Source organism: Lissotriton vulgaris, chromosome 6 (assembly GCF_964263255.1).
Source record: "Lissotriton vulgaris chromosome 6, aLisVul1.2, whole genome shotgun sequence".
Taxonomy (NCBI): domain Eukaryota; kingdom Metazoa; phylum Chordata; class Amphibia; order Caudata; family Salamandridae; genus Lissotriton; species Lissotriton vulgaris.
The window spans coordinates 1791012791-1791031954 of NC_141694.1; the positions used below are offsets into that span (position 1 = coordinate 1791012791).

At 43.0% G+C, this 19164-nt stretch overlaps 1 protein-coding gene across 2 annotated transcripts in view; it reads right to left on the minus strand.

The window, feature by feature from the left end:
- Window positions 1-15206: 15206 nt before the first annotated feature.
- SCARA3 (scavenger receptor class A member 3) overlaps window positions 15207-19164 on the minus strand; it is a 172396-nt gene continuing 168438 nt past the window's right edge. For both annotated transcript variants that reach the window (XM_086928052.1, XM_086928053.1), the window contains exon 6: window positions 15207-17933. In XM_086928052.1, coding sequence (XP_086784178.1) covers window positions 17473-17933 — 461 coding nt within the window. In that variant the 3' untranslated portion in view covers window positions 15207-17472. The remainder of the gene's footprint in view (window positions 17934-19164) is intronic.

The following is a 19164-nucleotide window of genomic DNA, read 5'->3' on the forward strand; positions in this document are numbered from 1 at the left end:
AACCCCCTAATCCTTTGTAGTTCCTACTTGTCATCTGGTGCCCAGATAAGTCTCACGTGAACAACTGCAGTGCTCTCAAAACTTCTCTCATTGTAGGCGAGGTCTTGAATACATTTCTTATTCATCAGGATTTTTCATATTTTGTAAAACCATTAACTTTACAAAGTCTTTTTCCATCGCCCAGTAATGAACATATTAACCACCCATAACATATTTTCCACCAGGTGCTTCTCCGATTTAAACAAGTGTTCTAATTCTTGATGTTCGTCATTCAGTGCCATGAAGTATACAGTCTGCTTGTGTGTGTCTTCAATAATTGAGTAGTGAATTAAACCAAACAAAGTATAGTTCCCATTCTTCCAATAGAAGTGCAAGTGCAAGTACCTCCCTCTTCCCCCCCCCCCACTCCCAGTAATGAACATATTAACCACCCATAACATATTTTCCACCAGGTGCTTCTCCGATTTAAACAAATGTTCTAATTCTTGATGTTGGAGTCCCAACCAGTGGGCAACCAGCAAATTATTTGATGTTGTTTAAAACCTGTTTTGAAAATATCTTAAAAGATTGGCGGTGACAGCATACATATACTAGTAACCCCATTTCTTCAGAATATCTACAACTTATTTTGTGGCTTGATTCATCTATTTGATGGATGAGTACATACTGCACTTGCAATAAGACGGACAGGATTTGTGTCATGTTTATGATGGAGTAATCTGTTTGCCAAACCCTAAATCAGGCCCTACGTCTTTAAAGAGTACGTTTGGAAAACTTCCATTGTATATTTGGATTTCTCCCAAATCCGTCGCAATTTTTGGATACAACAGTGAACTACCTTGTACTTCATCTTTGTATGATACTCATGAACAGGCACTAATTGTGTTGAAAAAACCTGTTTGCTTACATACAGAATGTTGAAAAATCAGGTGCTTCATGTAATATCTAAATTCGATGACAACAAAAGAGAGGGATCCTACTCTGCCAAAGGGACAGGACACCAACTAGACTGCAGTCTTAAAATTATAATACCTTTGGGAAAAGATCATACCACACCACTCAATACTAATAGCCACATAATATGATACCACCACACAAACATACATATTTATTTATTTAAGCTTGTATCGCGCACAGCTACCCACAATGGGTTTCCCGGCACATAGAACAATCAATCAAAAATATAAAAGTTTATTTCTTATCCATAAAATATTAAAATCATGCTAAGAGCTGTTCACTCTAATACAATCACAATCAATACAATACAGTATCTCACAATGTTCTTCTCAATTACATTGCAGTTGCTCTCTATTGCCAACAATACAAACAGTAATAAAGTGCAGTAAGGACAAAACATTATTTTCCCAAATTATGTTTGAGATATTCCATTATATAAAAACATATATATAAAAACAAATTATAGATAGAATTTGACCAAAAAGCAACGCGTTTCGGTGGAAAAAACGGTCCAACCACCTTCTTCAGGCACAAAGATTACAATTTTAAAAGAAAAAACAAGTCCCAGCACTTTCAATTTATTAAAACAAGGGAGAAAATGTATTCAAATATCATGTCATTATATTTTATTTTATAATACATCTCAACAATAATAAACAAATGTAATTAAGATTGTTGGCCTCACACTCGCTCTCAACTAGTGGCATACAACACGCCATTTTGAGTTTACCCTTCAGGTATAACCCCATTTTCAGCACATATAGTAACCAAACCAACTACTGTTAATCTTCATACAAGTTGAACTGTGAGCAACCAATAACCATTCTTTCACTCCAAACGGGGCACCCACCTCCGCTGATTTTTATGCTCAATAACTCCGGGGTATCACCTCCTTCTGTGTGTTCCCCTCCACCTATAATATTTGAATTTAAGGTGGGTATTGACATACCAGAGATTGGGGGTATTAATTTGAGTGTAAAAAGTAATAAACAGGTGTTTAAACAAGATCAGTAAGATAGACAGTAGGTGACAAATTATCTACAATAACTGTCAGGGTTTCCAGTTGCGCCTACCTGTATGTTAGACTAGTGAACTACGTTTCCCATGAGCTTAGGTGGGTATGACTACAGCTCCCATGATCCTAATCATCGGCCGGATATAGCTCGGCTTGTCCGTAGGGAAGGTGTACCTGATTTTGACTATTGGAGCGAGAGCGGCTGCTCTCACCTTCCGTCCTGTTCCCGTATCTTTGCTGTGCTGCCGGAAGTCTCGCGCCCGGAGAAGAGGCGTCGGATTCTGGTATTGTTCGCTGCGCTGTTTGTTGCTCAGAGCGGGTAGCTCTGTTAACGGCAGTGGTTCCTGTTTACTTTTACTTTATAACCTTCGTGTGCTGTGGATCGGCACCTTCTTCGGAGCTCATTCGGGATACAAGTGACTCAGTGATTTATTTGTGTGTTTAATTAACCTACGTTCGATAGTGGATTCAGTGGCGGAATGCAGGGGGAATAATCTCCGCATTGCCGTCACGAAGAAGGGGCATAATCCTTCTCTGTGGAATACAAATACCAAAGCGGAGAGAGGTGGTAAGGATCCAGGCTCTACCGTGTTTGGGATGCCTAAAGCGAGGCATTAATGTTTACTCTTTCCTCTTACTGTTTCAGATGAAGTAATCTGTTATCGGTTATAGTTTAGGAAAGAACAATTCTTAGAGACCTTCGAACATTTATGTATGTTTCTTTTCATTGGTCCTGGAAGTCAAACTGCTACATAAGTTTCATGAGGACCTAGGTGTATATTGGTTACTGCCATTTCTTTAAGTTAGGGGGTATGTATCTAGAATACGTAATGCATACAATCATGCAGCCTTACTATTGAATGTGGTTGGTAATGTATGTTGTTGTACTCTATAGGAAGAGAAGGTGTCTTGTGAGAGACCACTGCAGGGAAGAAGAGAAAACAAAAGAGGCACAGGTGATCTCATGCTCCCTTAGCGAGAATATAAAGAGAGTGGAATTTATATGTAATTAATCTGCTGTGTATTCTGTTTTTCAGCTTCCCTTTCCTGGGAGCCCACTTCCTTTCTCTTCCCGGGTTTTTCCCCTTTGGGGTTTTTTCCCTCGCCGTATCACTTGAACACCCTGTGATTTTACATTCGGGGTGTTCGGGAGGTCTGGAGGTGGAGCATTGATACTGCGTGCGAATCCTGCAGAGTGGATCCCTGACAGAATCAGGTACCCAAGTATTTTTCTCTGCCCAGTTCGTGTGTAGTGACAATGGCGACCAAGGAGGATGTGTTGCATGCATTGGTGCTGGTCCAGCAGGAGTTGGCCTCATCCAAGGCAGAGACTGCCGCCTTAAAAGATAAGGTGGATCAACTCTCTAGGAATCCCTTTAACGCCTCTTCCACTGCACCTGCCATACAGATCTCGGTACCTCCGCCCATTCCATTGGCCAATCCCGAAAGGTACTCAGAAGACCCACGTAAAATACAGGTATTTTTGACTCAGGTGTTGTTGCACTTCTCGTGCAAACCTGCCTCTTTCCCTACAAATCACTCTAGAGTGGCTTTCGCCATATCGTATTTGGTGGGGGACGCGGCCAACTGGGCGGTGCCTCTAGTAAAGAATAACGATGCCATCTTGTCGGATTGGTCTTCATTTAGAACCGAATTCGAGAAGGTGTTTGACCGTAGGGCAACTACATTTAGCGCAGACAAGGGACTCCTAGAGTTGAGACAAGGGAGAAGTGAATTGATCACGTATCTGACGGCTTTTAACAGGTTGGTAGCTGACTCTGAATGGCCGGAGGAGAAAAGAATGTCTCTTTTCTATCAGGTTCCCGCGGAGTCCCTGCCAGATCGACGGAGACGGCTCGGCTCGTTCGGGCATTTTGTAAGTAAACACACTGCTTTGATCATTATTGCGAAAAAAATCCGCGTGGTCCCGAACGCCATTGATTTTTCTCCTGTTTATTGCAGGATTAAAACTTATCTAGGCTGTCGCAACGATTGTGCGAACCTGCCCTTGGCTACGATTCGAAGACAGCAGCCTTCACTTCGGCTCTGCTAGCGTGGCATAGACGGTCTCGTCCACCTGGGCATCCGTAAGTAAATTCATATTCACATTCCCCCCCCTTTTTGGATACATTTAATGAGGTCGCGCTCTCCTCTGATTATCCTCGTGTCGATTACAGGTTTTCAAAACCAATCAAGGCTGTTGTAACTAATGGACGAGCCTATTTAATGCTACGGACCTAGGACAGCTTTTTGACGATATTTGAACTTTCGACTTTCTTCTCAACCTCCCGTTGATAACTCGGAGGTATGTTCTAGACTGATGATATGGCTTTTATGCTAGATTGATCACGTTTCACCGAGATCCTCTCTGCACCTCAATGATGATATTTCACCACTTTAACGGAGGTGTATTTGCAGTGTGCCCCTTTAAATAGTGCTGTTTTAGCACGCTACCGACACTGACTTTTGTATTATATTCCACAGTGATATATTCTGCAACCTGACCGCAACTTAATTCAGGGTTGCCGTTTAACATCTTAACATATAAGTGGTCTAGGATTGTCTTAATGTAACAAGGTCCCTGATGCTTAGACCAAAAATGGGGACCTTACATGCTCTTCGTTGAGGAACGCAAGGAATTGTGTCCTATCGATAACCCGTATCTGATTTAATGGAGACTGTGGTTCAACTAATCACTACCATTTGTCTCAACGCTTTAAGTTTTTGTCTCAGTAGATAGACGTTAATAATAGTATATCTGTCAGACAGTACTGTGAACCCACCACTTTTGCGTTCCTTTGATTCTATGTTGTCTCCTCTGTAGATATGAATTTGTACATCTGAGATCGACCACGACTAATTGCGTGGCGGATCCTGTTCCCCGGTTTAGAGCCCAGTTGGGCCTTCACTCCATGGTAATGCATGATATCTAATATTACCATTGAAGATTATTTTCACCCCTATTATAAATTACAGTGCCAATGCCTGTTTTTAATTGTTTCAGAAAGAATTGCCCCACTGCTTCCTCTTCCCCGTGTAGATGACCTGATGAAGACCCCGACAAAGGACTCAACATAGCCTATAGATAGGGGTCGAAACGTCGACTGTTGGTTTCTTTTTGGAACTCCGGCACATGCCCCCGATAACATTTGAATGTTGTATGTGACCGTTGAATGTCAAGTGTTTATTATTCCTCAATGTATGCCTTTATTTGGGCTATGTGTAATATAATGTTAATGACTTTATTTCTAACACTGTAATCAGTATTTACTTGGAACTTTGTGTAATTTTTCTTGACCTTGCACTTCCATGAGCACTTCACCTCCCTCCCCCTCTTTCCTTCCCACTTTGGGGATGGCAATTTTATGTGATTGTTAATTGGTATACTGCTTTTGGTATTGATTAATAATTGACAATACCGTAAATAACCTTGTCACTTGTTCTTAAATTCTGAAATTCTCAAGTGTATGTAGTTCTACAATACGCTTCCATTGCGGGGACACCCCTATATATGTACCATCTTTTCTATCAGGGGTTAAAGGATGACCTAAAGGACATGGTGGCCCAGATTGACCCTCAGCCTACCACGTGTGTGGATATGATCAATCTGGCGTTAAGGTTAGATTGTAGGATGTCGGAGAGAGGGGGAAGTAGGAGAAGATGGGAAAGAGGAGCGGCTGGTTTCGACCGCTCCCCCCGTAAGGTGTTAGGGGGTTCGGACAACAACTCAGAACCCATGGAAATAGGTGCCCTTAGAGCTCCTTTATCCAAAGAAGAGAGAGAGGCTAGGAGAACCCAGGGATTGTGTATGTACTGCGGAAAGAAGGGACATTACGTTAGAGAATGTCCCTCCAAACCCAAGACGTCTAGCACATGGAACAAAGTTAAAAGAGTGGCTGTGTCGTCCACTACACCAGAGTTGGAAAAAACAGATACTCTTAGCACAGGCAGTGAAGTGAGACAGGACTGGAAGCTCACTTCTTTATCCACGGTTGGGATAGGAGAAACTGAATCACATTTGTTGATAGGAATGACTCTAGAATGCGAATAAGAGTACCATCACGTTACTGTTATGATTGATTCGGGGGCAACAGGCAATTTTATAGATGGTGGTCTGGTGTCTCGTCTGGCTCACCCTCGTATTCCGAGAGAGACACCAGAGGATGTCTTAGCGGTCGATGGGCAGCCGTTAAAGTCGGGTCAAATAGTAGAGAAAACCAGAGAGGTGGGTCTATCCGTGGTCATGCAGGGGAACACACATGCTGAATATCTGTCATTGAACATAATTGCAGTCCCTCAGTATGAGGTGATTCTGGGTATGCCTTGGCTATGCCACCATAATCCTGTGGTGGACTGGAAAAATAAAACGTTTCAGTTTTTGCCCGAGTTCTGCCCGGATCATATGGTGCCATGTCGGTCTGCTCATGTTGCTGTTTTGACCACCCCCTATATGGCGGCGACAGAAGTTGAGACGAACGTTATGCTTCCGGATGAGTACGGCCACTACAGTGACGTGTTCAGTGAGATCAAATCCGAAACCTTGCCTCCCCAAAGGGAGTACGATTGTCGTATTGACCTGGTGGAAGGGGCTACGATTACTACTTGCAGGTTGTACGGCTTATCTGTGCCAGAAACGACTCATCTGAAGGAGTACATAGATTACTACCTTCGTTTAGGGTTCATCAGATCATCCCGTTCTCCGGCTGCATCTCCACTGTTCTTCATAGCGAAAGCCAACGGGGACCTAAGGGCTTGTGTGGACTATTGCGTCTTGAACAAAAACACCATCCGCAACCGCTACCCTCTTCCCCTCATTTCCGTTTTGCTTGACCAGGTGAGGGAGGCAAAGATCTATACCCATTTGGATTTACGGGGGGCCTATCACCTGGTCAGGGTGCGCAAGGGGGATGAATGGAAAACGGCCTTCAAGACGCGATATGGCCTTTATGAGTATCTGGTAATGCCTTTTGGGCTTTGTAATGCCCCTGCGGCTTTCCAATTCTTCATAAATGATGTGCTGAAGGACTATGTGGACCACTTCATTGTAGTGTATATAGACGACATCTTAATATACTCCCAAGAGGTGTCTTGTCATACAGACCAGGTGTGTAAGGTCCTGGAGAAATTGAGGGAACATCATCTGTATGTGAAGTTGAGCAAGTGCGAGTTTGGGGTCCTTGAGGTGGAATTTCTGGCAGTGAATCTCACCCGTGATGGTTTGCAAATGTCTGAAAGGAAGGTTCAGGTGGTTCAGGATTGGCCAGTCCCAAAGAACGTAAGGGAGGTACAGGGTTTCTTGGGATTCGCGAACTATTATCGCCGTTTCATTGTGCAGTTTTCTCAAAAGGCAGTTCCCATAACTAGGTTGTTAAGAAAAGGGGCACAGTTTGTATGGACCAAAGAGGCTGATGAAGCTTTTAAGGATTTGAAGAAAACTTTTGTCACTGCTCCGGTGTTGGCACATCCTGTACTTGAGCATCCCTTCATAGTAGAAGCCGACGCCTCAGATGAAGCGATTGGGGCTGTATTATCTCAGAGACATTCGCATACCGGACAGCTCCATCCAGTGGCGTACCTCTCTAAAAAACTTGCGGAGGCAAACTACACCGTAGCCGAAAAGGAACTCCTGGCTATCAAGCGAGCTTTTCAGTAGTGGAGGCAATATCTATGGGGGTCGTGTCACGCCGTGACGGTCTACACCGATCACAGAAACCTCCAGTATATGTCTTCGGCTAGACATTTGACGCAAAGACAGATGCGCTGGATGCTCTTTTTTGCTGAGTATAACTTTGTGGTGACTTACAGACCAGGCATTGACAACAGGAAGGCAGACGCTTTGTCTAGGCAAGTGATGCCAGCAGAGCGTGTGGAAGAGGTTCCTCAAGCGATTATCCCAGCGTCTAAAGTGGTGTGTGTGGTACGGGCGGAAAGGTTCCTTGAGGAGGTTAAAGGCAACAGGTCTCTGGTCAAGTGGAAGCGATGGGCAACCAGTGAGCCTGGCAGGGCAGTGAGACAAGGGTTGCCTTTTCGGGGAGAGGCCCTGTATTTACCAACTACCGAGTTACGGAAAAAGGCTTATTTGTGGTGTCACGTAGCACCCATGGCTGGGCACCCAGGCATCACCAAAACAGTGAGTCTGCTTAGGAGGTACTTTTGGTGGGACTCCTTCGTCAAGGATGTAAAACAGTGGGTGATGAGAAGTGAAGAGTGTGCAAGAGCAAAAGGGGTGAACACCAAGAAGAAAGGCCAGCTCATCCTATGCCCACTCCTATTCGCCCGTGGCAGAATATAAGCTTGGATTTCATCATGGGTCTACCAGTTGATCAGGGGTGTATGGCTGTTTTGGTGGTGGCAGACAACCTAACCAAGATGGGACATTTCATTTCATTGCATGTAAAAACCTCCCTACGGCCAGACAAACTGCGCATTTGCTGGCTTCTCAAGTCATAAAAATACACGGTATCCCTCAGGTGATAGTATCAGACAGGGGACCACAATTCGTTGCACGTTTTTGGAAAATGTGGTGTCAGGCTCTGGGTATCGAATAGGCTCTTTCAACGAGCTTCCATCCTCAGACTGATGGGCAAACCGAAAGGCTAAACCAAACCCTGAAAAAATACCTGCGCTGTTATGCGAAGGAGGTACATGAGTCCTGAGTTGAGCTGCTCTGGATGGCTGAATTGGCACAGCTCTACAGGCATCTCGCCTTTCAAAGCCAATTACGGTTATGACGCTAACATGTTACCCGTCCACATCCCAACAGACATACGCAATCAGCCAACTGTGATGGAACACATCAAATCTTTGAGGAAAGTACACAAGGGTGTGCAAATACATCTGACAAAAGCCAATGAAGTGTACAAGCGTTGGGAAGACAAGCACCGGAATCCAGGCCCTCTTTCCGGGTGGGAGACAAGGTGTGGCTGTCCACTAGATACATTCGTTTCAAGCTGAGAAGTGTGTTCCACCCTCGGTTCATAGGTCCTTATCCCATAGTGAGGCAAATCAATCCTGTGGCGTACAAGCTTAAGTTGCCTGGTTCTTTGCGTATTCACCCGGTGTTCCACGTTCATCTGTTGAAGAAGGCGTTCACATCATGCAGAAGAGTGCCACCGCCGGTGGAACGTGATGGGGGCGCTGAATACGAGGTGAAGTCCATACGTGACTCGAAGCTGCGTAGGGGTGTATTGTGGTATCTTGTTTCGTGGAAGGGGTATTCTGCGGAGGACGACTCTTGGGAGCCTTGGGATCATGTGCACGCCCCAAGAGCTGTCCGATCCTTCCATGTGCGGTTCCCGTCCAAGCCTGGACCTAGGAGGCGCTAGGGAGGAGGGTATACTGTCAGGGTTTCCAGTTACGCCTACCTGTATGTTAGACTAGTGAACTACGTTTCCCATGAGCATAGGGCTGTATGACTACAGCTCCCATGATCCTAATCGTCGGCCGGATATAGCTCGGCTTGTCCGTAGGGAAGGTGTACCTGATTTTGACTACTGGAGCGAGAGCGGCTGCTCTCACCTTCCGTCCTGTTCCCGTATCTTTGCCGTGCTGCAGGAAGTCTTGCGCCCGGAGAAGAGGCGTCGGATTCTGGTATTGTTCGCTGCGCTGTTTGTTGCTCAGAGTGGGTAGCTCTGTTAACGGCAGCGGTTCCTGTTTACTTTTACTTTATAACCTTCGTGTCCTGTGGATCGGCACCTTATTCGGAGCTCATTCGGGATACGAGTGACTCAGTGATTTCTTTATGTGTTTAATTAACCTACGTTCGATAGTGGATTCAGTGGCGGAATGCAGGGGGAATAATCTCCGCATTGCCGTCACGAAGAAGGGGCATAATCCTTCTCTGTGGAATACAAATACCAAAGCGGAGAGAGGTGGTAAGGATCCACGCTCTACCGTGTTTGGGATGCCTAAAGCGAGGTATTAGTGTTTACTCTTTCCTCTTACCGTTTCAGATGAAGTAATCTGTTATCGGTTATAGTTTAGGAAAGAACAATTCTTAGAGACCTTCAAACATTTATGTATGTTTCTTTTCATTGGTCCTGGAAGTCAAACTGCTACATAAGTTTCACGAGGACCTAGGTGTATATTGGTTACTGCCATTTCTTTAAGTTAGGGGGTATGTATCTACAATACGTAATGCATACGATCATGCATCCTTACTATTGAATGTGGTTGGTAATGTATGTTGCTGTACTCTATAGGAAGAGAAGGTGTCTTGTGAGAGACCACTGCAGGGAAGAAGAGAAAACAAAAGAGGCACAGGTGATCTCATGCTCCCTTAGCGAGAATATAAAGAGAGTAGAATTTATATGTAATATTAATCTGCTGTGTATTCTGTTTTTCAGCTTCCCTTTCCCTGCAGCCCCCTTCCTTTCCCTTCCCGGGTTTTTCCCCTTTGGGGTTTTTCCCTCGCCGTATCACTTGAACACCCTCTGATTTTACATTTGGGGTGTTCGGGAGGTCCGGAGGTGGAGCATTGTTACTGCATGCGAATCCTGCAGAGTGGAGCCCTGACAATAACAGTATATTTAACTAAGTCTGTGATGATTTAGAAACACACAGAAGGAGGTGATACTCCTGAGTTAATGAACATAAAAACAAGGGAGGTGTTTAATCTGTTTAAGCAAGATCAGTAAGATAGACAGTAGGTGACAAATTCCCTACAATAATAGTATATTTAACTAAGTCTGTGATGATTTAGAAACACACAGAAGGAGGTTATACCCCGGAGTTAATGAGCATAAAAATCAGCGGAGGTGGGTGCCCCATTTGGAGTGAAAGAATGGGAGTTATTGGTTGCTCACAGTTCAACTTGTATGAAGATAAAACAGTAGTTGATTTGGTTGTGATATGTGCTGAAAATGGTGTTATACCTGAAGGGTAAACTCAAAATGGCATGTTGTATACAACTGGTTGAGAGCGAGTGTGAGGCCAACAATCTTAATTACATTTGTTTATTACCGTTGAGATTTATTATGAAATATATATAATGACATGATATTTGAATACATTTTCTCCGTTGTTTTAATAGATTGAAAGTACTTGGACTTGTTTTTTTTTTAATTGTGATCATTGTGCCTGAAGGTGGTTGGACCGCTTTTTCCACCTAAACGAGTTGCTTCTTGGTCAAATTCTATCTATAATTTGTTTTTATGTATAGGTTTCTGTATAATGGAATATCTCAAACATTATGTGAGAAAATAATTTTTTGTCCTTACTGCACTTTATTACTGTTTGTATTATTGGCAATAGAGAGCAACTGCAATCTAATTGAGAAGAACATTGTGAGATACTGTATTGTATTGATTGTGATTCTATTAGAGTGAACACCTCTAAGCATGATTTTAATATTTTATTAATAAGAAATAAACTTTTATATTTTTGGATTAATTGGCCTATGCATGTTTGTGAGGTGGTATCAAATTCTGTGGCTATTAGTATTGAGTGGTATGGTATGATCTTTTCCCAAAGGGATTATAATTTTTAGACTGCAATATATCAAATAGATACCATGCCAGGCAACTGATACTCCGTCCTGATGATGAACCTATATTTTTACGGGATCAAAACGTCGTCGACATACACTCTGACCCGTTACGCTATGCTTTGTAATATTTTTATATTGGGTGTAGTAGTGTTTTGCTTTTAATAAGAAGTGATCTAAGGGTGTTATAGTAATGTTGGTCACTGTTTGCTTGCCTGTATAGGTCTATATGTGTATTGTTGTCAGTTTGTAACACCTAGTTTTCTATGCATTATTGTAATTTTGCTCATTTTTTGTTTCAGTTCATTGTTTGTTTGCTCTCTTGATCTTTGTTTTTTTTAATTATTTAGGCTCGGGTAATACAAATCTTTGTTTGAATTGTAATAATAACATTTAAAACTCTGATAATTGAATCTGTTTATGGAAGTGATTTTTGTATCCAGAACGACTGCATTTCATTTTTTGTTGAGGGGCCGTTGCCTCTAGAATTACTTTGTCTGCTAGGCATTAACCAATTCCCCTTTTGCCTGTATCATCTCCTCATCCAAATCACATACTGTAATTGACACTGCAATTTGAGGATTAATCATATCTGTCCCTTACATTTTCCTTCCTCTGAGCATCTTTTCTCTTTGTTTGTTTTGGGTCTACTGCCTATTCCCTCCCAGTTAATGTTATAGCTCTTCATTTATTGGTCTCAGTGATCTTGTATGGATGTTCCCTCATGGTGCATCGATTTTATTTCTCATTCCAGGTCTGTGATCAGTGTCTTTGTTCCTTTCCAGATAAATTGGGAATGCCCGTGCATACCTAATGTGTTTCTAATTAAAAAGGGTGGCGTTAGGGGTCTCAGTTGGTATCTTCTCTGCAAGTTGGCCACTGATAAGTCTTGGAAGGTGAAGATTATGCTGTTTCCCACTTGCAGGCACTCCTTCTGCCCATCTATGTAGCTACTTGTTTCTTTCAGCTTGTATTCAAGCTGCTTAGTTACTATAGGTCTCGGTTTTGCTGTCAGCTTTGAGAGTTTTCTCCTCATTCTGTGCGCTCTCGGTATTCCCACTCTCAAATACCTGTATTCCTGTACGACCTTCTTAAAGACGTCTTCCAGGTGTATAATATCTCCTTCTACCCCTTGTTTACATTTCTGATCTGGATGTTATCGCTTCTCAGTCTATTATCCTGATCTTCATACTTGTCTTGTAGATACTTGACTTGGGATTCCAAATGGACAACATACTTAGTTTGCTAGACACCTTAGTTTCCAGTCTGTTTTTCACAGTTTCTAGTCTCTGGTTCAGTATCTGTATATACACTGGCATATCTGCCATATCTATATACCATGCTCCATCTTTTGTACAGCTAGTCGTTCTGCAATAGCTTTTACAAGCCCTATTTTCAGATCTGAGAGGCATGCCTTCAGATCTTTCTTCATGAGGATTCCTACGCTGGTCTATGACATGGCTATCGATATCTCTATGGGTTGGGGCATGTCTGTTAATTAAAAAAAGAAAATCAGCACATTACCACCTTTAGGAACAGTGAGGTTGTTTTTCCATCATTGCCTGATCCGTGCTCACAAAATTTTTGTTCTTGCTTACAGACTTTGGGCTTGATTTACGAGTTTGGCAGTGCAGGAGCGGGGAGGCACACCTCCGACCGCTCCCTCAATGCCAAACTGGACCGCTGGCCGTTCACCAGATTATGAGTTTGCTCATCGTCTGGCAGGTGGTTCTGTAGCGTTCCTTACTGCAATGGGAATGCTAAAGCAAGTTCCTGCACGGCATGGACTGTTAAGTCCATACCGTGCAGGAACTCGGCTTGCATGCACACAGGGTGCACACCACGTGGCCCGCTGCATGCATCCCCATGGCTTGAGGCACCAGAGAGCCCTGCAGGGCCCCCTTTGTTTCCTCACCGCCAGCAGTTTCATTGTGTGAACACCACAGTGAGACCGCTCGCAGTGAGGAAACTAGTAATATGATTAGCGAGACCTCAGCAGCCCGCCAAGCATATTGCAGCCTCACACCACTGCACCACCACCAGGGATCGCGGATCCCTGGTGGTTGCGGCAGTCCAACTGTCGAAGTTGTAATTCGGCGGTCTGACCTCCGGTGCGGTGGTGACCACCGCAGCACCATGGGTTTGGCAGTCCTATGGACTGTTAAACTCATAATCTAGCCCTTTGTTCAGGCTCATGTGATGGCAAGAGACCTCAAAAGTAACCACTCTAATGGTGTCTGATCTGCCCGTGAGCACAATGATTAACATTGAACACATCCCAGCTTCTATTATGACTGAATCTCTTATAAGTTACCATGGCGAATGAGCTATATTTATTTGAAGGTATATTTCGAAGAGCCCCCACTTACTCTGGAGCTCCTGCACACCTTCTTGGCTGCAACCGCTGGGTCTTCTCTCAGCTGACCGAAATAATTTAAGGTTTTCCTAGAAGATTATACAAGGTTGAGAGTCAGTAGGGGGCCGAATCATGATGGGCCATCTGTCAATATCCAAAACGATGGATGGAAGTGCATTAATTTCTCACAATAGGACCAGTGCTTAAAGATGTTCTTGTCCCATCTGATTGCATGTATCAGGGATTGCAACTTCAGGACAGGCTATCCCACATCCATGATAGCCACCCAGACCTGTGATCCCTTTCATCTCGCAGGTGGGTTTGCTCAATACCCCTCCCATAATGTAGCTTGTGGCCCATAGCTCCCCAAATAATTATATCCTTCTATCACTTATTTAATGGTGCATTTGCTGTCTCTGAACTCATGTATCTCTCTTAGTGTGTGTTTTTTGTCTGCTGTTTTCAATGTTATCAGTTGCTAAAGCACAGAGCTACTCCATGGCAGGTGCCATTTTAAGCTATGGTGGCTCGTACCAGAAGGGGGAGGATGTGGAAAGCAGCAGTATACAGCATTTTGTTTGTACTTCCTTTCCAGCCTTGTCTGCTCCCTCTATTCCGAGGGCCATGTAGGCTCCACATCTGCTTAATTTTGAGGCATTTGACCTGGAGTATTAAGTCCGACTCAGGCGGGTGTTGCTGAGTGGCGCAACGTAGCTCCTTCGGTGCCACCAGCTTGGAAGGAAGTGAAACAGAGAGCACTTAAATGTTAATTTATCAAAAAACTTCTGAACAGATTTACAGAAAAACAAGCAAAGGCACTTCCATGAGTAAAGTTTTACATACATGCCAAGTTTGGTGTAATTTTGATCTGCTGTATTTTTCTGTATGAAGTAGTAAAGAAACCTATGGGAATGAAAATGGAAATGTCAATTTTGGTACCCCCTTTTTTTTTGCCCCCACATGACAGATCTACATGAAACTTGCCATACATTTTCCAAAGTGGATGTACATTTTTTGGGAGGTTTCTTGCAGATTCGTTGAATGACACCAACGTTATTAGGGAAACCATAAAAAGCCTTGCCATTGGAAACTTTGACCTAACATAACTACATAGGCACTGCCTTTGTAATAAATATAGTCAAATTCTCTTCACACTCTGTGTTAAAATGGCATGACCGCAGCAGGGGTACATACCTATGCAAGGAGGATACTTTTCCCACACCACCCACTGGTTATGTCACCTAGTACTGCCTTTGCATTTTTTTGTGTAATGCACTAAAGGTATATGTTCACCAGTATAAGACAAAAGTAGACCAGAGTCAGCAACAATCTTCGCTTGGGTCTCCATCTTGCATGATCCACAGAGCAACAAATAATCTACAAGTTACCATGCCTCTTCTTAGATGACTTTATTACTCTGAGAATACATTTGCTATTACATGTAAATCCCATGATTATAATGTTGGCATAAAAACATCTGTGCAAACCAGTTGCACGCCTCAACATTTCCTTCCCACCCTGAAATACATGATGAGTCTTTGAATTTCTTCACAAAGCAAAGCAACATAATGTAGGTCTGCCTGCTTTCCCTGGGAGATGATGTTACCTTTATCCTGGGTTATGGTTACTCTTAAGCCCTGCACTGAACCTGCATTGGCAACCAATCAGGTGTGTCTTGTAGCATCACAAACTGGAATGGTTCAAGCAGCGTGAATGGAGTGTTGACACGAATGGTCATCAGTGTGTGGCTTTGAATCAATTGCAAGTAAAGAGCTGGAAGATGGGTAAAGCAGGGTGTGAATGCTGGTGTGGACGGAAATGTACATAAAGTGCATCAAAAAATACTGAAAGATAATTTCTTCACTAGGCAGTGATTAGTGCACGGTTCCCCTCAAGCGTGAAAGCCATGTGGTCGTTGACTGTTGAAGAGGACCTGCCTCCACTCAGAGAAAGAACATGACTTGTCGAGTCCAGTACTCTTGAGGGAGGGCAACTTCCATGTTCCATTGGCGAAGAGTTGTTGCCAGCTGTTTGATTGACATTTCAAAGCATTCTTGTACCATAGGCCATAGTCAGTGGGGAATGGCCAGCGTCAAAAGTCTGTGAATGGACTATCCCAAATTTACCCGAAAAACGCATTGTGTTGGAGGCCATTGGTATGGTAAGAATCAGAGACTCTAAATCCTGGATGGGAAATAAATCAGTATATTGATAACATGAAATCCTGTGGTTCCTCTGTTGGGTGTTTCTAGCTGAAGAGCTTTGTCCCAGTGTCCTTGTGCATATACACTAGCACTATACGCTGTCCTATACTGAAGATACAATTGGGCATGCTTCAATGAGGACCAAAAGTGCCTTTGCTTGCTTGTGGTCCAAGAAGGTTGGGCATGGTCCCACAAGCATCTCCTTTTAGAGTAATGTTGAACTTATTTGTGTTAGGGTTTGCCTCCTTCTGCAATGGCAGATAATGAAATGATGAACCTTTTTTCCAATGTGTTAGCTCAAGCATTCTCCTAACATCAATTGTTTCCATGGCGTTTATGTCAGCTATAAATCCTCCACGACAACAGCATTGCCACTCGCTAACACATGCCATGGCTGAAATGGCCACTGTGTATCCAAAGTGCTAATGCTGATGCAAGAGTGAAAGAGGCTTTACCATTGCAACAACTTTACAGTGAAAGCTGCTTTCACTTGTGAGAGACCTACTCTTTTATTCTATGTGACATCTCTGACACAAGGGATAAGGCTTTGTCACCAAAAGAAAACATTAGGAACTCTGTTATGCTAGAACACAATGGAAATTCTTCTACGAAAGTGATCGTTCAGGTGAGGCATTAAGGGACGGATTTATCACTGTAACACAGTTTAGGCTTTCACTGGAATTTACTGGGCTTAGCCATAATTTATGGAACTTGGGCCTTGCCAACTTCCAAAATAATTGGTTAGCAACTGGACAAAGGATGACAGAATCTCACTCAGATCACCTGTGAAATCATGGTTAAACCCAGTACCATGTTTCACAGATTGCTTATGTGGTCTAAAGCTTCGGCCACCTGAATAAAGTGATTATTTCACTGAGAGTCATGTTCAACTTTCTCATGGCCCTACAGATAACCCATTAGTCCTACTTGATCAAAATACATTTACACATCTTTCACCCCATAAAACTATAGCAAATATGATTTTGAATACTAAGCAACACTGTAATTGTGCGTCTTAACATTGATTTGTGTCCTCACCCATGTCTAGCAAAATAGCCCATAATTTTTTGGCACACAAGGACCAGGGACTCTGAAACATAAGCATGCATTGTGATGAAAAAAGCTTGCTTTGAAGGCATAAACTGTTGCAACTGGGTTGATGTTTGTTGGTTGGCCTTCCTTCCCTCATGATGGACAATGTCACCAAATGGGTCCTTACCAAATGTCCTCAAGTGAGAGAGAACTGGCATTGGTCCTTTTGTCCAGATGTTTAAGTACAATGGTTTTTCAATTATATGTGTGTTGTGAAGGAACTGCAAGAGGTCTGCACCCAAACGTTTCTTATTGATAAGCATTCAGCCAAGCAGTTCATTATCCCTATAGCTGAAATTGTGCATTTTGGTTCATGTGAGATGTCCAAAACCTGGCCTTCAATTTTACTCATACTTTAATCCAATTAATGTTGATTTTGGTTAGCTGATTTTCCTGGGGGGCCACGAGGGCCTGGTAATCCTCTTGGTCCTTGAATGCCAGGCGCACCCTTAATCCCTGGCAAACCAGTAGATCCCGGAACACCAGGAAACCCTATTATGCCGGCTTCTCCCTGAGGCCCTGGTGGCCCCTCTGGGCCAACTGGTCCATCTGGCCCTGGAGGCCCCACATCGCCCTTTGGTCCTCTTTGTCCTTTGGCACCTGGCTGTCCAAAACTTCCTTTAATTCCAGGAAGGCCCTTAGAACCTTTGACTCCAATCACTCCCTTATCACCCTTGGAGCCTCCATCACCAGCTGGACCTCCGGGACCATGTGGGCCAGGTGGCCCCAACACGCCTGTGTCTCCTTTTTCTCCCATGGGTCCTTTCAGTCCCCTTGTTCCTCCATCACCTTTGGGACCCCTTGGTCCTGGTAATCCTGGTAGCCCTGTCCATTGTAGAGAAAACAAAAATGGTACAGAAGTTTAATATGAAACACATGATAATTTACTTGGGCACCAAAGTTACAAATACACTTATATACTTTTTGCGTGTCAGTGACTATCATCTTTTTACAATGTTCTCACAAAATCTATGAACCAAATGAGGATTTATATAGCTTACCATCTAATTTCAAGTACAGACACAATTAGTTGCTGTCAATAAACCTAAAGCTAAAGCTAAGTTGAACCCTAAATCATAAACCCCTACACCTAAACCTAAAACAAAACCATAACACTTAATCACATTTTGATTATTTTTATTTAGTATGATCTCCTATATGTGAATTTTGGTTGAATACATTTTCTGTTGTTGAATTAGGAGGTTTGTAAGATACCTAAAAAGTGTTCATATGCCGTAAGCAGCACAATGACTATCACTCAAATCCTACTGAAATTCAAAATTGCTCACTGACACCCAGAATGTGTACATTTCCTGTGTTTAGTATTGGCAGATCATTGCTAACTGCCAACACTTTATTGTGATACGGCTGCTTACACAAATAATGTATTATGTACTTGGGTAACAGAACACTGACAAACTCCTTTAAAGTCCAGCTGTTAATCAATAAAGTGCACACAGTGTTTACACATAATATCAGTTTCCCATTTTACAGCAAATTGTGCATGAAATCAGGGATTTTCCCTGCGAAATTACTGAAGTAACTCTAGGAAGAAGTTGCATAATGTAGCAACTGGTGAGACCAAAACTGCACTTCTTCGCCATTACGATGCAAAAATCTTGTAACTGAGTGGTAAACCCGGAACCGTGCACCAACTGTATTTCTACCAAGCACGACTCACAAAGAAGATCTAAATATTTTTCTTCCAGACACACTGGCAAATTTTATATTCACCTCCATCTTTGAGGTTTCCAGGTATTTATAGCTTTACATATCGACCTAAAGTCATGTGTGTAAATTCTTCTGCTAAACATTATTCACTATCAGTTGGTTATGCTAAATTGTGTGTATTTTTAAAGTTCACGGTGATCAATAAGGGTATCCTGGCACTGATCTGATTGTGTGCCTAACCCTGCCTATGACAGGGTGGTTAATTTAAAAGCCAGGTCTTCAGCTTCCTGCATAATTGAAAAAGAGGAGAGGAGGCTCTGGGATAGGAAGAAAGAAAAACAGAAAGAAACAAAGAAAGAAAAAAGTAAGAAAGAACGAAGGAAAT